Raw genomic sequence first — 25,606 nt, 5'->3', positions numbered from 1 at the left:
CTGGATATTGGGGCTTGTAAAATTTAACCCCGTCAGTATCACTGTAGAATCATAAAAATAATGAAAGAAAATGTTTTATATATACTATTTATTTATTAAATTATAACTAGTGTCTCAGAATAAATTCCTCTCCAAAAAACTCTCTCCTCCATGTGCACCTCAACACCTCAATTAAAGCTCTCCTTCTCTACATGAACCTACCTCTGTAATCTTACTCATCTCTCGGGGGGCCCCAGTCTTGCAGTTATAATGGTATTTACTACATGCTCAAAATACATATTCACACAAACTTTTATACCAGACCACATAAACACACACACACACACACACACACACACACACACACATTCATAACTGATTTAGGAAAGTATAATAGTATTAAGTGTGGCTTTAGAACCAAACTCAAATCTACTTCTGATACTAACCAACTATGGGATCTTGGGCAAGTTTCCCAGCCTCCCAAGACTATCTTAGTAGGATGAAGCTTCTGGCTAGCTATACTTACTCCATAGAGTTGCTATGGTTAAGTGAGATAGTGTGTATAGGGAATTCAGCACAGGGTCAAACACATAGAGAACGCTAAAGGAGTGTTAGCTACCATTATTATTATTTATGTATTCATATTATAGTCACTTTAGGAATATACTCTTGATTTTTCTTTTTACTTTTATAAAATACTGAATTTCCACTTTAAAGGCAAAATAGTTCTTTTATCTATTTTATAACTCTCCACTGAGCCTTACAATGAAGTAAATGTTATGTTGAAAAAAAATGATCCTGAGAGTTTTATTAAAACATGAAGACTAAGAAGAGAATTAGATCATTTTTGGGGTTGTGATGCATTGCATACACAAGAAGCATATTAGCTTGATAAAATAAAGGACATTGACGATATGGGTTTTTAAAAATTTTAACAGCATGTTTTAAAAACAAAACACTGCGAAGTAAAAAAAAAAAAAAAAACAAAAAAACCTCTAAATAGTGGACCTACAAGAATGGACAAGTTAATCAATCTTGTTTCAGTTTGCCTTTCAAAAAAAAAAAGATGTTTTTATTAATTTTTAGAGAGATTGAGAGAGCAGGTGGGGAGGAGCAGAGGGAGAGAGAAAGAGAGAATCTCAAGCAGATTCCATGCAGAGGGCAGAGCTCAACATGAGGCTTGATCCCAGGACCCTAAGATCATGACCTGATCCAAAATCAAGAGTCAGACATTTAATCAACTGAGCCACCCAGACACTCTAGAGAGAGAGTGTGAGAGGGTATGAGGAGGGAGGTGCAGAGGGAGAGAATCAAGCAGACTACTGAGCATGCAGCCCCACTCTGGGCTCAATCCCACAAGGGCTCAATCTCACTGCCCCGAGATCATGACCTGAGCCAAAAACCAAGAGTCCTATGCTTAACCAACTGAGCCATCCAGGCACCTCAGCAATTTAGTATTATTTACTTCCATGTTATTGAAGCTGCTCTGATATTTTAAAAGCTATTCAACTACTTGACAGAGGAGGAGAAGAGATCTCTTAACTGCTGTACTCTAGCACAAACAGAATCTTTAATGTGCCTTTGAAACATGATCCTCAGGAGCCTAGTTTCTGGGAAAATCACACTTGAATATTAAAACTAAGAAATCAATTATATGATCTTGTAAGAAAATCACTGTATTTGCTATAAAGTGACTCAGTTTATTTGAGCCTGCTGAGAATTTTTTAACTTCTGTCACATGTTTCTATAAATATTCCCAAGTTAATAAAGTTCTCTATGGTAAACAAATTACTGTGATCAAGCAATACTCACCACAGTAAGTTCGTAAAGAAACTTCCTGGTATTTTTATCTGCATGGCAATCTTCCTTTAACTTCTTTACAATATAGGAAACGTTTTCTGATTCTTTTTCTGCTTGTATTTGATCAAAATCTTCTAGTGCCTGATGTGAGTAACCCAAGACATCAGCTAAAACTTTCCAATCATAAACTTTTTCTGAAACCAAAGTCAATACAACTGAGTAGATGTAAGTCAGTTTTTTGAAAGGTAGGGTAATTTGCTCAAGAAGATTTCTGGTTGTGAAGACATTATCTGACATAGATATGACTTGTTCTTTTGCAATCACCTTGACATTTTTGCAATGTATAAGTCCAACCTTACCTCTGAGGACTCCCACATACCATTCTTTCACTCTGGACTGCCCAATGGCTTTTACCTTACCCTCTCCAAGAAGAGCTACTGTGTCCCCTTTGAAATATTCAAGTAAGTAGTCACTCTTTTTTTGCCTTAGCACTGTCTTCAGGGTTACTCCATAGTTGTTAAAGTTCATATTTTTGTCTTGAAATGTGGGATATTTAACACACACTTTTGGTAATAATGGAGCAGACTTGATTTTCTTCTCTTCCTGCAAATCACCTGGCAGATTTGAGAATCTTTTCAGGTTGGGAGCTGGATCAGGTGTAGTGACAAAGAACTGTGTCACTGCTTTACCATCAGGAGGCTCCATCTGAACACGGAAAACACACAAGTGCATTTCTCTGGAGTCAATTAAGGAAAATAAAAATTGTTGATTAACTACTTCACCTGCTAGCAACTGCTTTTGTTTAATTTCTTTCCTTTCTCCTGCCTTTACTTCAAAATCAGGATCACATGAAAAAACAGAAATATTTAAATCTTGTGGCTTGTCAAGTAAGAACAAATGCTTCCCCCAGAGGTGAAACACAACTGGAGATGTATTTTTTCCACCTTTCTTTATATCTGAGATTGTAAGCTTTCCTGGCATATAACTGTGTCCACAAACTATGAAAATAGCAGTGAAACTGGGATGAATATATCTGGGCCCATAAATCCCTACTGACGTGGTTTTGTGGATACAATCCCAAACGGTGGCAGCTGGTGACCGAGTAGCTTTAATTTGTGCAGCAACCACGAGATACATCACCTGGCTCAAGTCTATTAGCTTGACTTGGATGATGTCCTTATAAATATAGCAGTTGTTCAACACTTTGAAAGGGCCTTCTTTACTCGGGCTGTGTAAACACACCATTTCTGTCATGACTTGGCTGAAAGGATCCTTTCTCACTTCAGCCCCTATTTTCATCTCCAGCAAAATGGCTTCCATTGTGTTAAGGTTGCCTAACATGATTTCCAACAGTGGGCTTACAGTGCATGAAAGATCATGGTTAAGCATTTGTGGAGGTTCAAGGAATGCCCTTAGAGACACCTCTTGGAAGTCTCCCACGGCTACATGGCCTTGGGGCACATGAACAGTGATATCTGATTCAGGTAATTGTACTGACCCTCCTTGGTGGCTTAATTTACAAACTATCACAGTCTCTGCAACTTGTGTTTGGGCCCATCCAGGACTCTGATTAATTATATTCAAATCCAAGCAGGAACGGGCCAGCTGGCGTTGACTTAACCAAGCCATTTTATAAGCCTCTCTATCATCCTGAAGCCATTCTAAGTCTTGTTCCAGTATCTGGCCAGAGTTATGTATATTCTGATGGCCATGTGCTGTGCCATCTAAAATGTCCAAAAGTTCTGAAACACTTTTAGATCTTCCAGATGTCTGTGCAGAAGACTGCCTAAGCAACTGATGCACATCTAGTTCATCACCAGAAGAATCAAAAGAATTTCCAGTTTCTATTTCTCTAAAAAAAATAAAAGGATCTTCCTTCAAGATGGAAATATTATCTCTCTTCTGGTTATTTCTTAGCTGAGTTATGTCATCCAAAAATGGGTTAGAAGCAGACAGTTCATTCCAAAATGGATTTGTAGCCTTGGAAACATTATTGCCTTGACGTGTGAGACGATCTGACCAATTGAGAAGAAATCCTGGGTCTGGACGTTCTTGTTATTTAGACAAAAATAAAGCAAAACAAAGGTGAGGTAACATTCTGAGATATAAGCAAGACTAGTTCTTATAGCTTAAAACTTCAAGACTTTTTATTTTGCTTTTTGATCATCAGTCTAATAGCTACTACAAAATTAATGTTAAATTTTCTCAAATTGTCATGTTATAAGGGAAGAGAAATTGTTCTACCAGTTTATTTTGTCCATGTTTAATGTTATTTTGTCATAGGACACTGTCATTTACAAGTAAGTGTTCAAAAATTCAGATAATAATCATTTGAACACATTTCCTTGAAAATTACCCAGACTACATATACTTATGCCTTATTGTTTTATATTCCATTTCCACAAAAGAAAACCTCTGAACAAACAGAATAATTCAGTCAACTATCCAAATTTTTCTAAACACTAGTCAGTCTCATTATATGTAGATTGTTCATTTAATGTTTTTCTTTCCTGATAATAGTCCACATGTAAAAAAATCAAATAAAGCATCTGTTAATAGCTAAAATAATTTTTAAAAAACAATATGCCAAGAGACAATATGCCAATTAGACAGTAATGCATTTCTTAAACTATTTCCTGCTAGCTTTATGCTGATAAATTTTAATAACATTGAAATTTTTTCAAAATTTCAAGAAAATGAACATTGAAAAATAGATCACCGTTAGATTTACTACTTGAAAGAATTCATTGAGCTTTTCCGAGTTTAAAATGACAAAGAACAGGCTTACCTCTATGAAATGAAAACATGTTATTACTTTGACAAGTGAATATTTTAAGAATCAGCAATACATGACTATATATCTCACAAATATTAGTGATTTTTTAATGTTTAGGGCAACTAATCCTTGGTCATTTCTCAACAGATACTGGTATTGATTCTGAGAACTTTGTGAAACTGGTACTGCTTTCATGAAAACAAAAGCCAAACTGGCCAGCCAAAATTGAAGAAGAAATTCAAGTAAACTGTCAGAGTTTTTTGTTTAATATGTATAGAACTATATCTTATTTGAAATGAGTTTTAAGCATCACATATTAAAAGTTAGAAGATGTATTTGAAAAATAAAAGTTGCATTTCTCATTTCCATGTTTCTTCAATATGGTTTCATCTAACTCTCGTAAAACTTACTTTTCCTCTCAGGATCAATTCAATTCTTTTATGAAGTTTTCTTCATGAAGATTTCTTACCGACTCCAAACTCTAAGATATCTTTAACCCCAAAATTCATTATATTTACTGCATATATCATTCACTTAATAATGAATTTTTGCCTTCTCCTAAGGTTTATGTAATCAGGTGGCTATGCTATTTTATTTTGTTCATCTTTTTAATAATAGTGTAAGTATTTCTACAATAAGTTTATAATTTTGTAGTTTTAATTCTTCTGTAGCTCTTTTCAGAGGTAGCCCTCCAATAGTTATCAGTGACAGGTAAAAAAATTACATGTTATAAGTTCTCATACCTGTAATATGGAATTTTCTTGAGGATTTCTGAGCCTCCATGTCAAACAAATTTCCTTCAGATCTACTTTGCGAAATTCCTCCTAGCCAAAGTTGGGCTTTTTCACTGGTTATCATTTTTCCACCTACAAAATAAATAAGTAAATAACAAATTGTATAAGCATACACATACAGGTTGGCAGAGAAACCATACTTAAAGTATTCACACATACTTAAGTAGAAAACTGCAGAGTATAGAAGTATACTATTCTATAGAATTCTATAGAATAGAGTATAAAAATACTCTAATTGATCCCCTACTTCTATTGGGATGTTGGACTAGATATCCTAAAATATGCATTATTAGCACTTCACTGAAAAATACTCACATTCTGAATTAATACTAACAAGCAAAACTAGAATGTATTACTGATCCTATAAAAAAAGTAATTAATGAAAATCCCAAGGATAACAAAAAAGAATAGTAAGTTGAAACTACAATAAACAGGAAATTCCTGTTTGGTGACTGGAAAACAAACATTCACAAAACTGGAAATTCTCCCCTAAATTCTTTTATACATTCATTGCAGTTCCAAGAGAAATCACAACATATCACATATATGTATGTGTTCGTAATTCCTTAAGCTATGTTAAATTTATATAGAAACATGAAAACTTGATATATGACAGAATTTGCCACACAGAGCAGTATAGAAATGATGGATTGATTATTCAATAATTTGAATGAAGATACAATTGGTTGTCCATGCTTAAAAGTATTACATTGATTATACACAAAAATCAATTCTAAGAGATTTAAAGACTAAAAAGGCAAAACTTTAAAATCTAAGAAATTACCTTTATGCTTTCTGAGAAGAATTTCTTAAGCAAAGCACAAGTACAAAATGTAAACCATATTAAAGAAGAATGAGAAATCCTATAGATCAAAGGACATCATTTACAAAAAGTAAAACATAAACCAAAAAAAAATGGGAGAAGATATTTCCATTACATGACTGAAAAAGAAAAAAAAAATGACTGGATTCTAAAAGACTTCAACAAATCAGGGATGCCTGGGTGGCTCAGTTAGTTAAAAATCTGATTATATTTTTTATTTTTAAGATTTTTTTCATTTATTCATGAGACACACAGAGAGAGAGGCGTTCCAAGAATCTGATTCTTGATCTCAGCTGAGGTCTTGATCTTGTGGTCCTGAGTTCAGACCTCACACTGGGCTCCATGCTTGGTGTGGAGCCCACTTAATAATTTAAAAAAAGTGTTAATTGGTATAACTACTTAAAAATCAATCTGGCATTATCTAGGAAAGATGCTTATACTCTAGTACCCAGCAATTCCAATCTCAATTATTTGTTCTAGTAAAACCATGTACATGTATGTCAGAAAAGATATACACAGATATGCATTATATTATATTAACAAAACACTAGAATTCTTTGGCATATGAATGGATAAGTAAATATGGCGTTTTAATTCAGTGAAGTTCCATGTAATTATGAAAACATGAATTACAACTAAAAGCATCAGTACATACTAACAGTACGCGTCCCATTGCTGAGACTCAGCCTTCTTTACATATATGTTTTCTTTGTCCCATGACAATCCTGAAAAATAGATGTTTTCAGTAAGATTTTACAGAGTAGAAAAATGAATCTCAGCAACAGGACATAACTAACCTACAAGGTCAAATAGCTGGTGAGTGACTGACCCAGAAATAATTCCTCATGAACGTTACAGCTACTCTATACAGCCCATGCATGACTCAGGATGCCATATACCCCATCTCAGACTCAAGGTTCTCAACCCTATATTCTGAGAGTATCCTACTTTCTAGTTCAAACTACCAGTCATGCTAAACTTTTAGTTCTTTTTCTCCTTTAGGTGTTAACTGTACCTCTTTCGCCTTTGATTCTTCTTGTCATACTCTTCTTCCAAGTTCTTGACATTTTATTTCAAAGACATCTATTCTATTTTTTAAAGAAACCAAAAGCCTTTTTTTTTTTTTTTTTGGTATCAAGAAGTAAAGAACAAAATTAACAAGGAGAGAAGAGGAAAGGGGAAAAAAGGAAAAGAAGTGGGGAAAACATGTTTTCCATACATAACGAATAAACAAATGCAAAAATTATCCCTTATGTGGCATACTTTAAAAATTCAAACGGTGAAATAGCAATTTTTTCCTCTGCTATGTGAAATGAGATGGGAAGTTTGGGTGAAAAGCCAAATTTTGCAATATGCAATTTGTACTTAAACGTCAAGTTTCCTGGCAGATCCTCAAATTTTGTGGTTGATTTTACCAAATTTAATGTCCAAAACTAAAGCCCTTGGCATGCCATATGTATCCAAAACTTTAGGACGGAAAATTAAATACACATCCTTGAGCAAAATTAAGCAAATCAAATTAAAATGAATAAAAATGTTTAAATGAAAAAGTATTTTTCAAAAAGATAAAAGTGCATTTTTAAAGATTTCACCTATCCACTCATGAGAAACAGAGAGAGACAGAGAGGCAGAGACACAGGCAGAAGGAGAGGCAGGCTCCATGAAGGAAGCCCGACGTGGGACCCAACCCCGGGGGTCTCCAGGATCACGAGCTGGGCCCAAGGCGGAGCCAAACCGCTGAGCCAGCCAGGCTGCCCTAAAAGTGTATTTTTAATGGAAAATCAATTTAGACAGAAAGCTCCCTAAAACTCCTTAATTTCTTGTGGGGGAAAGAGCAGAAAGGAACAAATTATATCTAGGATTCCTTTGAGGCTAATGGTCCTTGATGTAAAAAAATATTTATAACCCAGTGAAATGCATTTAGAAGTTCTCAGCAACATAAGAATCAGAATGATGAGTTACACAGTTGTGGTCCTGGAGGGTCATAACGTTTCAGAAACAAAGGTACAGGTGGTTGTCAGCTAGAATTCTTTGTGGAGTAGCCTTCTTCTCCAGTCACCCAAGCAGATCATGCCAGTGGTTCTAAACATCAGTGGTACTAGAATCACCTGGAGGGTTTGTTCAAAGACGGTTTTGCTGGACCCACTCTGTGTTTCTGATCCGGAAAGTCTGGGATTCCATCTGAGGTTTTGCATTTCTAACAAAGTGGCAAAGTGATGTGATGTTGTGGTTCTGAGTTAACAGAAAGGGGCAAAATTTTGAGAACCGCATTCTGAAAACCACCACGCTAAGTTCTTTTCTTGGCCTAATAGATTTCTCCTTATTCTCTGGCTGTTCTCACTATCCCCAAACAAATCCTCCCTCTCTGATTCTTTTTGTTTACACACACACACAATCTCGCAGGACTTCACCCTAAATATGAATTTTTTTCTATGAATACAGGAAAGAGATGTGGTATACAGGAAAAACCTTTGACTGAAAGGCCCATGGTGGGGGCCTTGGGCGGAGGGCATTGCTTGTTTACACAGGTGCAAATAGCACTGGCCATATTTGTCATTTCCCTGTGTTTTCTTACAATTAAATGTCATGCTCAATGGCAATTGCTTTCCCAAAAGGGAATTTTTAAAATTTTGTCTAAAGAAGCATGAGTCAGTCTTGGCTAAAATGAATAAGTGGGAAAAGAGCAGCTGACTACTCATTTAATTGGGGACATATTCTTGTCAAACATGTCTTTTTAGTACACTTATTCTGATCCTACATGATCCATTATTTTTTTTTCAAAAAAAAAAAAAACCCCACAATGAACAAAGTTTTGTTCTTCATTTATTTTACTGTTTAAACTAGACCTTAAGCAACTGGGAATATTTACCAACTATACAACTTAGCCAAGACCCCAGAAAATTTTAGGAGGGTGGGGAGAAGAATGTTTGCAAGAGTAGCCAGGGAAGCAGTATCATTTAAAATAATTATTCCTTTAAAATGTGTTCCTTTGTTGGGTTAAATAGGTGAGGGGGTTCAAGAGTGCCTGAGTAGAGCCCTGCCTAGAGCCCTGCATCAAGCCCCCAACCACAGAGTCTGCTTGTCTCTCTCCCTCTGTTTCTTCTTGCACTCATTCTCTCTCAAGAAAACTTTAAAATTCTTTAAATAAATACATATACAGAAAAATAAAGGAATAAATAGTCTGAGAGGCTCATACCTCTCAGAAGGTAAGGAACCATAATCAGCTGATGATTCTCACCTGGTATGATTTTATTTAATGTTACCATGGTGTGTGTGACCTTACTGGATGTTACCCCCAGAGCACCTTCTGATGGGCTTGTGGCACTTTCTCATTAGTAATTTACATTCTATAAACCAATAATTAAATAGTTTGTTATCTCTGGTCATTATGATCAAAGATTCAAAAAACCTGATAGGTAATTTTTCCCCAAGGAAAGTGGCTTCATTAGATTCTTTGGGGTGGGCAGCAGGGACCCTGATACTTTATAAGCAGTACTAGTAATGCGCAATAATTTCTATGATGCTTTCAATCTTGGTAACTCAAAATATTCCATCTTGTTAATATTACCACATTAATATGTCTATCACTTCCTCACTTCCTTTCTATCTTATTACCCTTCCATCAATGATAGTATTGAAGTTCAGGAAAATTATGATAATTGTTCAGGATAACATATTAATGAACACAAATCAGGAACAGAGAAACAGTGATCAGAAATTGTTTTATGTTTAGTTTAATGATGTAGCCAAGGAACCTTCACAGAAGCCTCAGTCTGGAAGGGAAAACATGAAGGCTCTAAGTAGATACACTAAAAGGAATATCTCAGGCCTGTAAACTAATAATAAAAATTTGCCATCATAATGATATTCATTTTAAGGATGGGGGGGGGGGCTGTGTGCACAGCTCCCCGCCCCCATACTCCTTTCCTTAATGTAAAAAGAATTTGAAAATGCTTACAAATACTCAACACAATGTGTTTAAATGACAAGCAAGTGCATATTATTCTTCAGAAATTTAAAAAAATTAAAAACACAAGCCAGTGATTAGGGCGATACTTACAGAGAGCTGGTAGGAAACCCAAAATAAGTAATTTTATGAATACCATGCTTTTAAGTTCCATATATGGCCAACAATAAACCACAAATCTGTCTCTCCCTTTCTCAAAGAGATCACAGCAAGGAAAATATTGCTAGTTACAAGCCTCACAGTGATCATACAATACAAATAAATCACTTAGCAGAAGCACCAGCATCATCAGGACTGCTGGGAACAACATCCTCACCCCACCCTTTACTCTATGTTCAACACCTGTTTTCTCTCATGGAACTCTTTCATGATGTGCGCTGATGGTATCTTGCCCAAGGGCAATTGTGTCAAATCAGATGGAAAGCATTGAGTCCAGCTAAGTAGCCATCTGCCTCATTATCCAGATATGGATCTAAGACTACATGTTAGATTAGAAAAAGCCAGGATAGGTCATTTGGTCTAGTAAAACCCATCATATTTACTTTCTTTCAACTGTTTCCACTTCTCAACCTTCATAGAGTTAGATGTTTTAGCTCTTGATGAGGACAGAGAGCAGCACTTTCTCTTTAAGACCCAAACAACCGGAGAAGGACAAACATATGGTCTCATTCATTTGGGGAATATAAAAAATAGTTAAAGGGAATAAAGGGGAAAGGAGAAAAAATGAGTGGGAAATATCAGAAAGGGAGACAGAACATGAAAGACTCCTAACTCTGGGAAATGAACTAGGGGTGGTGGATGGGGACGTGGGCAGGGGGGTGGGGGTGACTGGGTGACGGGCACTGAGGTGGGCACTTGACGGGATGAGCACTGGGTGTTATTCTATATGTTGCAAATTGAACACGAATAAAAAATAAATTTATAAAAATGAATGAAAAAAGACCCAAACAATAAGCTAAGTTAAAGATGAGAATCACACTCTTGTAAAAATCGAGACAAGTAGCTCAAATGTAGGCCTTAAACAGAAGATAATTCTACCTTTGTATATGGTAGCTGTGACATAGGCTGAAATGTTCCTCAGAACATGGTTGTGCTATTGCTCCCCCACAAAAGCATATGAGTACTAACCTTATAGTCACAGAACAAGGATTTAGTACTTGCATTGTGAAAACATTTAATAAATTTGTTATCAAATGCCCACTGTTGCCGTATAAGATTCCCAGTGATGTGTCTCTCAACTTTAAGTTTTGCATGCTCCTAGATAGCCTTCAAAGATAAATTAGCTGCAAAACCTATTCATAGTAACAGAACAAGTTTAATTGTTGCATAAGTTCTTGGATACAATTTTGGCTACATAACAGTGACCTTAAGCCTTTTTTTTTTTCTTGCACCCTTCAGTGCAAGAAAAAACTTCCTGACTTGTATTTTTCAAAAGGTACTGATTCAAAAGGCATGGAACCAGAGTTGGGATTTACAATGTGGCTAATGAAGCTAAACCTGTAGGACCCTCACTTGCACAACCCTTTCCAAGGCCCTGAGCCTAATTCTTTGTTTTCTTGTAAGCTTCATATACTGCAAAACTCCTCCACTTTATAGAATACTTAACATCATGGGATCTGCTTTTCACCTATCAGCAGTATTGTTTGTTTGTAAATGCATTTTGGGAAAGTTCAGAGAATACAGGCTTTGAAATTAGAATTCTCTTGTTTTAAGACCCTGGGTATAAACTTGAGAAAGTTGCTAAACCTTTCTGTGATTTTATTTATCATCTGTAAAAAAGAAGCAAAAGCAGAAGAAGAGGAAGAAGAAAAGCAGCAAGTATTTCTATGTGTTACTTTTATTATTATATACCGAGCCCACAATCTTCATAGTACTGCTTTAATAGTCAAATGGCTATAAAAAGTGACACAACCAGCTGTCTCCTTTTCTTTTCTTCTGATTTCTTCCTCCTGTTATTCCTGAAAATATAGAAACAATTTCTCCAACTGGACCCACTTGAGAAGCTTGAGTTGCTCTCCCTCAGATGGCTTGAGATTCTAACCTTACTTCCTAAGAGAAAAAAAAAATGACTACTGACCAGTTGTATTTTGGAATTCAATCTCCTTTTCATCACTCTCTATAGAACATTTTAACAATTATTTGCATTATTCCTGCCAAAAAGAGTGCTGGTCTTGTGACAACAGAAGCACTAGGGTATAGTAGAAAGAATACAGGCTTTAAAATTAGACAAGTTTGAAACAAAGGTTACAAATGAATACAATGGTCTGAGCATCACTTTTTCTCATTGATAGAGTGCAAACGTATCTACTTTAAGTAGTTGCAGTGGTGGTAAGTGAATTACATATCAATAAAGTTGTTTTATTTTAAAAAGCTGTTGTGCAGATTAAATACCACAAATCTCCAATTAATGCCAATTACTGTTTAAAATGATAGTTCTTGTTTGTTTTATTTTCTCACATTTATGTCAATTCTGTTGATTCTAGCAAGAGTAAGAGTGGCTACTGACAAAGATACTTAAGGAATATGAGAAAAGAGAAAGGAGGAAAGGTATTGTGAAATTTCATCATTTTAGCTTAACTGAGTATTCAATGTCTGAAATGCTTTTTTTACCTCTTTAAAGATAATTTAAAAACACCATATTATTCCCCAACTATAGTTTATCAGTCCCTTTTCAACAAAAATCTAATGTTTTTCAGCCAATACTTGCCCCACTCTTAGTGGACAGAACTAGTGATAAGATTCCCAATATTCTTTGCCAAGAGAAACATAGCCTCTGACAGACATTTTGTATACACCCACAGTCTTTCTTGTTTTGAACTTAGAACACTGGTGTGAATCATCTACATATCATCTGACAAAGTCTACCTTCTTGACAGAAAGCAAATGTCAATGTTCAGTGGCTGTTAAATGAGAACAGAGTGTTCATGGTAATTGCTGTGAGATGGAACACATGAATGAGGTTTGGTAGAACACATGAATGAAGTTTGGTAGATTTTAAAAAGGAACACTCTTTATGCCACATCATCCAATGCATAAAGCAAGAGTTTCCCCTAAGTTCTCCACAATTTATCATGTCTAATTTTTAAAGCTCCAGGGACTTACTGTGTTTTTATTTGTCAATTGTAAACTGGGAATAGTGTGCAAAGTAGGGAGTGTTTATCAAAGTACAAACCTAGGAAATTCTAATATGCGTACCTATGTGAATACATGTATTCAGGTAGATGGATGAATGGATAAATGGATAATTTTATAGATATATATGACAGATTATATATATACACACAATTTAGTCAAACAATAAATATTTTTGTTATTAATAATACTTCACTGCTCTCAGAATACTGGAAACTAGAAGATCATTTCCTTTCTGAGAGACAAATCTTCAAAATTTCACTTATTTGAAGATAGTATCAAGTAGTGATGGAGTATACAAGAAGTCTAAAGAAATAAGTTAAAAGAAACTAAAGTTTTCCTATATAAGAATGGAAACCAACTGATGGGGTAGAGAGTTAGGACTGCAGGTGATTGCAGCCTAAAAGGGATATGGGGAATAGGAAGATGTAACTAATGAGAATATTCTCAATGAAACACTAAGAGGTATCCATTGCTAACCTTACTATCTAGTTCTTACATATAATCTTCAGATATCTCGATATGACTCACTGATGCAAAAAAAAAAAAGTTTATACTGAATAATGAGAGGTGTTGAGTTCTACTTAGAAGGATAAATAACAGGAAAACACAGCTTCCCAAATGAACATATAGGTTACAAGTAGGTAGACCAACCATCCATCTGGGTTCACCCAGGACCACTCAGTGTTAAATCTGAAACTTCTCAGCTCAGTGAAAACCAGGATGGTTAGTCACTGTAATTACAAATATAGGGCTATAAACACATGATCTCACAAGGAGGATGTAAAATATTCAATGTAAATTCCTTCTTTCTATACAAATTTTTAAAATATTTGAAACCATCAAGAGAAAGAGAAGCAAATACATATATCTGAGCTGTACAAGAATGATTAATTTTAATGTTTTAAATTCTGTTTTATTTTTTTACTTTCAGATATTATTCTAATGGGAACAGCAAATTAAACACAAAGGAAATCATCCAGAATGGAGTGAATAGAATTTTCCATCATTGTCCTTTTTATTTCATTAAATCAGCCTGAAAAATGGAACCCTCTCCTTAGCAGCCCAAACAGACTACAAACCTTTCCAAGAACAAGCCCTTTCTCTCTCTTTCTCTCTATGCCCCCCTTCTTTAAAAACAAGGGTAATACTCAGGTTTAAGAGTTGTGTTTCCCTCTGCTGAAACCCTTGTGGGAGCCTTGGGCTCCTCACGAACAGATGGGGAAAATGGCAGGAGGCTCAACTTGTGTCCACAGCACCACCTGGTGCCAGGTCAGGGTCCTCTAGAATTTTGCTCTGGCCAGCTCCCTAGCCATTTGCCCTAACCAGCTTAATGTACAACGGTGGTTCTCAATGGTTCCTTCATCAAAATCAACTTCACAACTTAAAAAAATATATATGTAGATGCCCCAAACCAATCCCAAGATCCTGGGATGGAGCCCAGTATCATTATATATATATATATATATATATATAAACTCTCAGGAGATTCTGATATACAATGAAGATTGAGAGCCATGAAATCATGATGTGATAAAAATATATTTGTTTTCATTTTGTTTGTAAGGAAAACATGTTACTGGAAATAATAAAATATATGGCAGCTCAAGATGCCCCACCCCTAGAAGACAACTCTTCTAGAGGCAAAAACATGTATTAGGACATTGTACTAGACATGAGGTATCAGGGTGATAAAGGAAAACTGTAGGACTCTCTCTTCCTTGTGGGTAGCATGGCCGTTCCTGGGATAGCCTAGGAATTGTTTCTAAGACCAATTCTGCTCCAGGTTAGGGAGAAAAGCTTTTTCCTTTACACTGCTTTACCCGGGCTCAGGGCTCCTGTTTTTTATGAGAATTATAAGATCTAGATGGAGACACTTCCAGATATTAAGAAAATGTAAAAACTTGCTTTTAGCATAAGTCTAGGTTCTACCTGTGGCTTAGGAAGAGTTTTCTTGGGCTCCAGGTGGCATTTTCTAGCATTCACTCACTCTCTCTTTCCCTTACACATGTATATCCCAAAAAATATCTCTCTGATTAACATTTTCCAAGTAAAAGCTTCTTAGTATTTAGTACATAAATTTTATAGAAATGTGAATCCCTCATTACAATATTTTGACCAATTATCTTCCTAGGGAAAAAAAAATATTTATTTCCCCTAAACTCAAAGGAAAATTTTTAGCTAAAGAATATCAAGAAAACTTAAAAGTTTCATGTCAAATCCAACCAAGAGAACACTGGAACAATAGTAGCCATTTCAAAATCAAGATAGTATATATAAAGGACCTGCATCTTGAAGCTACTGGCACTAAGCAATATTGAGTTTTTGATTTTTTTTTTTGTTTTTATATGACTATATTAACTGTGTGGTATTTAATGTGTATGTCTGCTTTACTATTTTTGTTACATATTTAGGAAAGGAGTTGAGGGTTTGGGGTGATACATAATGCATTATCACTTTTCTCATTAAAAGGTTGGAAATATAGAAATACAGAATGTCTGAAATTAAAGGACAAATTACTAAATTCAGGTAGGAAATTTCTGAGTCCCTTTGTGTCTATTAGGTGAAGTTTTTAAACTATGTTGTTCAAGTATATTCTATGCTTATAACTATTATATAAATGGTGTTTTATAAGTTTCTGCTGGTGATATGAAAAAAATTTTCAAACTAAATTCTGAAGATGTTAAATTGTCTTGTGATTCAGTCAGTTTTTGCTTTATAAGGTTCAGGGCTTTGTTGTTAAGCCCATGCAAGTATGCAAAGGCTATGTTTCCTTAAAATGGATTTTCTCTTTATTTTCCTCTGTGTTTCTATTTATCCCTGAATACTTTTTGACCTAAATTTATTTCATGTGATATTAGTATTGCCATACCACTTTCTTTTCATTATCATATTCTACAATTTTAAGATATAAAGGTAAGTTTAATATCTCTAGAAATCAAGATGCATATGCAACTGATGTCAGATTTTAATTGGCTTTGACTTTTTCACTATGGTATTACATAAAATAAGTGTGCCTTAAAATGTATGGTATCTTAAATTCAAAGAAATACAGTATTTACCTGGCATATCTTTTACTATTGCTGTATTTCAATTCCTCTGGTTGTTAGATATGCCACCTTAAACATCAAATAGCTGGATTTTTAAGAATTTATGCTTTTTATTAACCTCTAACTTTAAGTAGTTGAGTGCTATCCTTCTCTAATCACTTAAAAACTCCCAAGTTTTACTCATTTCTGATGTAGGAAAAGATGTTAGGGTTTGAAGCTGATAGCCATGAAAGAATTCTTGAGGTGGCTTTGGTGCAAAAAGGTGATTTTATTAAAGCACAGGGACAGGACCCGTAGGCAGAAAGAGCTGCACTGGGGTCATGAGGAGTAGCCTCATAGACTTTCATGTTGGGAAGGGATTAGGGATAGCATAAGTCTCTAAGGAATTTTGGAAACAAGGTTTCCAGAACCTTGAGGGAACTAGGTATTATTGGGAAAGGATCATTTATTATTGTCTAATAAAACCTTAGTCATGAGACCTTTCAGATATATCGGTGGGCCATATGTTTTGGGGGATGATTGCCAACATGGATCTTGGGGGCTTAGAGATAAAGGAAATTTCTAAAGGAACTTTTATATGTTAAAGTAGACTTAAAGGATCCTGGGGATTGGGCTAAGATTGCCTTTTGCCCTTTGCAAAGTATTAACATCAAGGCAGTTGAGTCCTTAGAGGAAGGTCACTGCCTATTTCAAGGACTTGTCAATGGGCTGTAGATAGTAAGGAAATTTAATGATTTTTCTTCTGCTTTTGTTTCTCACATCAATTTCTACTATCTTATGTCATATTTTACTTACTTGCTTTGATTTTTCTTTTCCTTCTCTTAGATTTATAAAATTTTCAATATTCCCTTACATTCCCTATTCCACATTTCTAAACACATATCATATTTCTCTTCAACCTCCTACTAAGACCATAGAGGGTAAATAGTTATCGGTCCTCTCTAAGAAGTAGAAAAATCGAATCTGAATCACCAAGAAATTTTATGTGTACACAGGCCTACAGTTTGCCATTATAATAAATGAACTAATAAGAGACAAAATGCTCTTTAAAATTCTATCAATATCCTAGCCACTTATCTCTTATAAGCTTTTTATAAAACTATATTAAAACATTTATTTCTCTAGCATATATCTTTTGGTATTCAAATAATAGCCAAAATGAGCATTCCAATCAAACTCACACAGACAGACATGAACTAAAATGAAAACAACATGTAATCATGGAAAAGAGGCAAGAAATAAGGAAGATTCTTAAAACTGGTTTGGATGTCCAAGCTAAAAATGAGATGGTACTTATAAAATATACAGAAGGGAATAGAAACATTCCTTAAATAGGTTTTAACTATGAATAAAAATGAAATAGAAAATAAATTCTGCTGAATTATCAAAGGAAGAGAATGAAAACAGAACAAAGTGAGAAAAATTCACTTTTAGTATTTTTAAATCATTGCAAATAAAATATAGTAATAGAAAATAAAGATACTGAAAACATGAGAAATCTGACAGAAATAGGAAAAAGACTGTCTAGTATAGATTAAATTAAATTTGTAGCAACTATGGACAGCTAGCACTCATTGGGCATCCTCTGTGCCAAGCATCTATCCAAGTATTTTGTAGCTGTTGTCTCCTCTAATCAGCACAGCTGTGCTAGGGGATACACCATATTATTGTCTTCTTTTGGCAGATGGGGAAACTTGGGTACGTAAAGATTAATTCAATTATCCAACATCATACTCTAGGGAGTAAATGGGACAGGAGCCAAAGCCCACAAATCTTGTTCCAGAGCGCACACTCCCTAATGCTATATGCAGAGTGATCCGTGGGCAATATTCCTAAAGTCCTTGATGCAGAAGACCTGGGGTAGGGAGCTTCTGATGGAACCCCTGCAAGAATTACCACCCTATGGCCAGAGCTCCTATTACATCCACAATGGGGTATCAGTTCAGGAAAGTTTTGCTCATGGGCTCCTCCAGCTGTTTTTCTTCCTTACTTCCTCATGTTCCTTTGTTGCCTCTCCTTGTAATCTAAAAGCGTCTTTGATCCTTATGTACTCAAAGGAACTTGATAATTGGGATGTTAATTTTCAGTTTTGCAATATAAGGAAGATGAAGCATTTACCAACAGCATTCTAAATGATTCTTGAACACTCCTGAGGTGGGTGGTGGGGGTAGTGGAAACTTCCAAAAATATAAAATATTTATTCCCTGTACTAAGAATAGATATAAATTATTATATTAATCAATAATGTGTGAAATTATGGCTGTGGTCAGAATGGAACACCATAAAAATCTAAAACCATACAGAAAAGTGGGTAAAATAATAAAATAAATAAACAGGAGCCAGAAATACTGAAAATATAAGATCAGTCCCAGTGGGAGAATTATTAAAATATGATGTGGAAACTTTCAGGAGATTCACATAAAAATATCTAAGGATTGACTTAGGAATTTGGATTATTTTGTTTGAAGAAAGGGAATGAGTTTATAGAGAGTCCTAAGGAAATCTAAATAATAATAGTTTAATCATACATAAAGATATTCATTACTACACAATTTCAATGCCAAAGTAAATTAATATAAATATCTTGTAATGTAGACAAAATTGAATAAATTAAGAAACATCATCTCACTGGAATATTATGCAGCTGTTAAAAATAATCTGGCTGGAAGTATGTAATAGTGTAAAGTATGTTATAAGACTACAGTAAGTCAGAAAAGCTTAAAATGTGTTCCAAAATCAAATGCATATAATTATTATTACCATGTTTTAGAAAATCAGAGAAAGGGAAACAAGATTGCAACAAACATTTTATTTTTAAAAAAATATTATATTTATTTATTCATGAGAGACACAGAGAGAGAGAGAGAGGCAGAGACACAGGCAGAGGGAGAAGCAGGCTCCATGTAGGAGCCCAATGTGGGACTCGATCCCGGGACTCCAGGATCACGCCCCAGGCCTAAGGCAGATGCTAAACCTCTGAGCCACCTAGCGATCCCCGACAAACATTTTAAAGTACTATCAAGACGTGTATAAATAGTTAGAATCTTAATACCGATTTTCATTTTCCTTTTGTCTATTTTCCAATGTTTAACAAGATATGTTCTCTTCTTATGAAAAATTTTTTGCATAATTTATGGGCCATAGTGATTAAATTATAGTTTGTTCCCAAAGAGGGACACATTTAGAGTAAAACAGGATGAAGAGGAAACCACAATGGGAACAAAGAAAATTTCTTAAATTCTTAAAATTCTATCATAAATTAGTATTTCATGCCAATCCCTTGATTCCAATAATCATTTCATCTTACAGGACTGGAAACCTAATGATCTTACTATCTTTTCACTGCCCCCCACTTGCCTCCCCCATGAACCAGTCTTTTGTATTCCAAAGTGATTTAATAAAATAACGACATCTAGGACATAGAATAACTATAAATAAGTGGTACTTTAAAGATAGAAGGATAAATATACAATTAATAGCCAAAGGAAAAGGCTTAAAATGGTAAAAAATAAATCAGGACATTTCACGTTTATTCAAATGTATGTATACCAGATTATTTTTGTTTGCTGAATATCAAAGAAAATTACAATTATGCCAAATTAAATGTTTAATTTTCAAGTTTTCTACTTACTTTCCTCTATTCAAAACATTTTGATCCTACTATTTTAATTACTATTTAGCATTTGTGTAGTATCTGAAACCAGAAATTGGCTAATAAACTAACAAACCACTAACATAACGTTACTGGATCTTGACAATAAATAAAAAAAAATTTTTGCTCAAATCAAATTTTGCAGAACTAACTAAGAATATGAGAGTCAAGGCATTAACAAACAAACATTATTCTGTTGATTCTTTTGTTTAAAAAGGAATTAGCAGTGCCTTTTCCCCTTCCCACAGACTGCAGAGATTACATTCTAAAGCATGAAAATTCTGGAGCAGTTCATTTCTTCAAATGCAACAAAGCCAAAATCTGTTAGTTTTTGTAAAATTAAAAAAAAAAAGTGTGTATGTGGGGTTAATCACAAGCCTTTTTTTTTTTTCTAATAATAACCCACCTTTTTTTTTAATTTTTGAGAGCCTGCTTGTGGAACTGTTAATGACAGAATGATCAGTGGACATATTACTGTGATTTCTCTGTTAAAAATTCAATTAGACGCTGACAAGAAAAACGAGTATTACTCCCAATAATATTTGCTTTCTGTTTTGTGAAAATACAGTCTTCCCTTGCAAAACACAACTGGTACTATGACACAAAGCCTATAAACAAAGGAGGATAGTAAAAACTCAGAAAAGAAAGCTCCAATATTTCTTGAATGACTCCCTCACCTTTCTTTTTGTCATGCCAGCTGCACTAATCAAAACATTCTTCCTTAGACATTTTATCCATGTCTACAAATGACTAGCAGTAACACAGCACCTACAGGTCCTGTAAGGAAAACAGAAACCATACAAGGTCCTTCACACCTCAGCTGGAGGTAAGGAACCTGGTTCAAGGTGTGTTACACATTGATCTGAAAACATAGCTGGGGCCTCTATAACTGGTACTGGATTTGCCAGGCAGGTACCACTCACCTGGAGCTGAGGCTACCAACAGGCTCTGCTTACAGGTGCTGGCAGAGCCAAGAGGAGCACCACTTGGCAGATGCTAGGATATCTGAGGTGGCACTGGTCATGAAACCAAGGAAGAATTCTGAATTATGGGTAATTGGAATGGCCAGAGGATGCTGGAGTCCATAGCCTTTAGCTGCTGTGGATGGAGACCCAAAAGCTACAAATAAGAGGTGAGTCACTTTGCATCTCCTTCACTTCTCAGCCTCTTGCCAGGATATCACATCAGCAAGAGCTAACTGGAATTTTGCTGGCAATAAAAACTGTGGAGTATCAGAAGCCTATCATACGTAGAAAAACATAGTAGGGAAAAAAGGGAAACTGAAGGAAAATAGGTGAATGGCTGTAACATCTTTTATCTTCTGTGCCAATTTCTCTGTAGTATTTGTTTAAAATGGTTATATCTAAATTTGCCAGTGAGAATCTGGCATCTTGTTCTTATAATCTTACCAAAGGAATAAAATGATAAACAAATAAGATATAAATAGAAGGCAAGGATATAATATACAATATGTAATATATAATATATTTCTATAAACTAGTGATTTTGTTTAAGCCTGCCATTTAAAAAAATCTGATTTTTCCAACTTTAATAAAGGCACATTTAGCCAGTTTTTGCAAATTACAAAATAGTATCTGTGTTTTCTTACTGCCATGGAGCCATTAATGTTTTACTTAAACCTTTATAATTCTGTTCAAATTCCAACATATGATGTTCATAAACAGATAACTAATACAAAAAGTAAGCAATCAAGAAATGTTTTTTAGTCTTTGGTAAATAAAGTAGTTCAATTCTTTGCTACTCTTCTCATTGAGAATCCCTACAACTTTCTATTAGCCTTAGTGATCTGCGTGACTAATAGAATCCAGGAGGAACTGGGATTGCTGCGATTGCCAAGTGTAGATCATAATAAATCTTGCAGCCTTGTATTCAGGTCTCTCTGAAAACTTACTCTGGAAAAGAAAGAGAGAGAGAGAGAAAGAAGAAGAAGAGAAGGAGAGAGGAAGGGAGGGAGGGAGGAAAGAAGGAAACTTACTCTGGGTGAAATCAGCTGCCATGTAAGAAATCCAACTGCCCCAAGACCACCTTGGTGGAGATACTACACATGGGCGCTCTTGTTGACAGTTCCAGTGGAGCTCCAACTCCTAGCCAGTCCCTGCAAGGTGCCAAACATGAATGTGAAGGCACCTTGAACCCTCCAGACCAGATCATCTGCAAACCAAGAACCACAGTCCATACAATGATGAGCAGAAAACCACCCAACCAATCCCTACCTGAATCTTACAGCTATCAAATTGTGAGATGTAATAAAATGCTTATTTTGAGCCACTAAGTTTTGGGATAGTTCATTATGTAGCAAGAGATAAGGAATGTGGTCTTTCTAATAAGCAAGGAAATGCACACTAAAGCAAATTATCCATTTTAAAGGCAACCAGGTTATACTGGCTAATGTAATTAAATCACAAAACACAGTATTCAGGGATAAAGTGTTCTCATATCTGAGTTATGAATTTGAAAATTAATATAATATCTGATGGAAAATCTTTGACAATATGAAGTTGATACAAGTTGAGCTTATGGCCCCTTAGTGTGATGAGTTCCTTCAAAGCAATGAGAAGGCCCCTAAAAATTTATGTTTACTATTTGTATTATTTTTCTCAAAGGGTCCCCTTCCCAAGTTGTATAAATTTCAGGCCCCACAAAATAAAATCTGTCCCTCAGGAATGTATATTCATAATCCTAAAACTCTTTTAGCCCTTCTCAGTAATTTATATTTTCCCCAGGAATATAACTCAAAAGGAAGAAGGGCAGCTAAGTTTATAAAACTCCTTATCAGAGCATGATATATAATAGAAAAATAAACTGCAAATAACTCAAATGTTCTATAACAGATGAATAATTGAATAAATTATAAACTATCAACTGAGGGCACAATGTCTTTTTAAAAACTACTTACAAAATTTCTAACAACACAAGAAGTTGTTTATAGTATGGTTAAGTGAAAAAGCTAATTTGGAAAGTTTATATAAACTATGATCGCAAGTATAAAAATGTATACATTACAGATAAAAACTGGAAAGAAATTTGGAGAAGTGAGAATGGTTGAGATGATGGTCATGAGATGCAACTTTGTCTTTAATTTTTATTCACATTTTTTCTTCTAAGTCACATCCCATTATGGTCATTGTAAGTGATGCAAGCTCTCTCAGAAATCAGCATATGAGGTTTTATAAGACATATCCTGTAAAAGCTGTGGCTAAACTCAGGGAATTTTGTACTGCCCAAATCTCAGGAAAGCAGACCAACTGGGCTGTGGAAGTCCACTTCTCATATCTTTGCAAAATGTGATGTGGGAAAATAAATTTGTCATTAGGAAGGTAAACTCAGACTCATGGGGAAGTTTGTCTTCTTTCTCTTCCTCTTTCACCTCATGAATGACAAAGTAAAACTGTGAAGGGCCAGAAATTGAAGAGCCAATACTGTCACCATCTCCACATCTCCCATCTTTATACAAAAAGGAATGGATTTAAGCACGCAGACACACACACAACACACGCACACCTTCAAGTACACATATTTAAAGCAAACATTAACTATTATAATAATTTTTTGGATATTATGGCATGCTGGTGGGAAATCTCAAGATCTGGAAGCGAGTTCTAGGTTTGCGGCCAGCTAGTTATGTGACTGCAGTGACACTCTGCTTGCTGAGAGCCTCATGTGTCCATCTGTAAAATGGAAGGATCGTCAAGATGTGATCACCAAGATCCAGTCTGTTGTCACCACACTCCAACTCTGTCCAAAATGATATGGGGTACATTTAAAAAATAAGGAATTTGTGGAACCACACTGTTAAGTGGGTTTTATCTCTGAAAGGGAAGCCAGGTTTGGACGTAGTTCACTGGTGACAGAAGCAAGGGACCCAGCTCTCCTTCTATTCTCCAAAACAGTGCAACCAAATCCCGCCCCCATGTCCTCTCCTTTTAATTTTCTTTAAAGTAACCCAGGGAAAGCCATTTTAAACTGAACTCGTGTCAGAAGTAAAGACAGACTCTGAAGTAGCTCTCCCTCTTTCACTGTGCCTCATTTGGGTGATGGCCAAGCCAGCTAAACCTCTGGGCTCTTGTGGCAGAGCTTCAGTAGGCAACTAGGAAGGCAAGACTATGTCAGGTAGTTTACTTCCACACAAAACATCACTGTGCTGTGTTCAAGAGCCTCCCTTTCGGGTGTGTCTTCACAATGTGAATTTAAACTCACCTACCACATCTTTTCTTTAAAAGCCATGCTGGGACTAAAAGAGGATACAGGAACCATTTACACACACAGTTCTTCTAGTCTTATCTCTAAATCACTTTCAATCAAGAGACAGTATTAAAAAGTAAAGCATTTTACTCCAGCCTATCAAAATGGCCTTTATAGAGTGATGGCTCAGCACTGACCTCCTTGGGTTTTTACTCATGGTACAGATGAGATGTGACCATATATGAAATTTCTAAATATTTTTGTAAAACTGTAATCAGGGAATTTGTCTGTGGAGTTCTCATATAAAGCCCTGTATGGCAAATTATTTTCAGAGTTTAGGGATAGGAAAAGTTTCTTCCTCCTAATGTTTTCTTTTACTAAAAGACTGCATCACCTCATGCTTTGGATTTTCCTTTGGCTACTAAGGAAGCTTAGGCTGGGCTTTTATACATTTGCAGTAATATCCCTATATTCCCACCTTTGATTTGTTTGATATAAGTCATTTCCTCTTCCAATCCCAACCAACCATACCTTGTCATTATTATGTGAGGCTTAGCTTCTATTGTTAATTGTTTTCAATTTTATTGTGTGTATATTTTTATGATTAGATATTTCGAGTCATATTGGGGAAAGGTAATATATAAATATATAACAGTGTGTATTGGTATATGTATATATGTTTCTGTTGTATGTGATATATATTATCATTGATTATCACAGAAAACATATCCTTAGAACTGAAAAGACTTTAGTAATAATTTAATTGATTAGTTCCTAACATAATTTTCTCATGCATGGAGAATCTATTTCTTTAAAGGAAATATTGTCCAGAACTTAAAGAAATACAGTTGTAAAAGAAATAAATAAAAGTAAAGCCCATCTGTTTGAAAGGAAGGAAGATAAAAGTTCACTACCCTCACCTTGCTACCGCCCTGTTCACTGAATGGGGAGCTCTGGAGTCATTCCACAGAACTTGGTTTTCCATGGTGCGTATTTAAATACTGATCAACTTCAGTTGTCTTCTTTTATAAATATGAAAATTAAAACATTGAAATTATGAGTCACCAAAAAAACTTAACCTAGTTTGTTATGAGGTCAATATCAGATTTTAGGTCCCTGACTTCCAAATGTTTGTTTTTTTCACAACAGGAAGATAAATCCCAAAATCGGTTTAACATTAAAATTGTGGTGCTTGAAAAGAGTTGAGTGATTTGGGATTTTGTTAAAAATTAAAGAGTCTGAGATTTTCTTAAAATCAATGAAGCAGCAAACGCTATTTTCTCTTTCTTCCTCCTCCCAGGCCTATCCCGCAAGGAATTGCTCTCCTTTCTTCTCAGATTTGCTGTCAACTGGTTCTGCCACTTGCCTCATCCCAATACAATCTCCGTAGAGCTAAATTTTTTGACCTTCTGAGTAAAGAATCATGTGGC

The 25,606-nt window shown here is 35.2% G+C and overlaps 1 protein-coding gene and 1 long non-coding RNA gene across 8 annotated transcripts in view; one reads left to right on the top strand and one right to left on the bottom strand.

The window, feature by feature from the left end:
* Positions 1-25,606, bottom strand: part of MACC1 (MET transcriptional regulator MACC1) — a 78,116-nt gene that overhangs the window by 33,107 nt on the left and 19,403 nt on the right. For 4 of the 7 annotated variants that reach the window (XR_013356779.1, XM_077856602.1, XM_077856600.1 and 1 more), the window contains exons 2-4: positions 21,970-22,145; positions 5,299-5,421; positions 1,792-3,830 (exon numbers count right to left, since the gene is read on the bottom strand). Coding sequence is in view for 6 of the 7 variants with exons in the window: in XM_077856602.1 (XP_077712728.1) it covers positions 1,792-3,830; positions 5,299-5,421; positions 21,970-21,991 (2,184 nt within the window). In the remaining variant the exon portion in view is untranslated. Of the gene's footprint in view, positions 1-1,791; positions 3,831-5,298; positions 5,422-21,969; positions 22,146-25,096; positions 25,199-25,606 lie in introns of all 7 variants that reach the window. The other 3 variants (XM_077856599.1, XM_077856598.1, XM_077856601.1) reach the window with 3 other exon arrangements.
* Positions 1,013-25,606, top strand: LOC144288780 (uncharacterized). Its single transcript, XR_013356780.1, has 8 exons — positions 1,013-3,864; positions 4,703-4,797; positions 12,623-12,686; positions 14,206-14,260; positions 15,744-15,800; positions 20,699-20,799; positions 20,932-21,105; positions 25,477-25,606. It is a non-coding gene; the product is annotated as an uncharacterized LOC144288780 (long non-coding RNA).

Source organism: Canis aureus, chromosome 18, assembly GCF_053574225.1.
Source record: "Canis aureus isolate CA01 chromosome 18, VMU_Caureus_v.1.0, whole genome shotgun sequence".
In the NCBI taxonomy this organism is placed as follows: Eukaryota; Metazoa; Chordata; class Mammalia; order Carnivora; family Canidae; genus Canis; species Canis aureus.
Note: the sequence above shows the minus strand (reverse complement) of the source record. Positions and strands in the feature narration are given on the sequence as shown.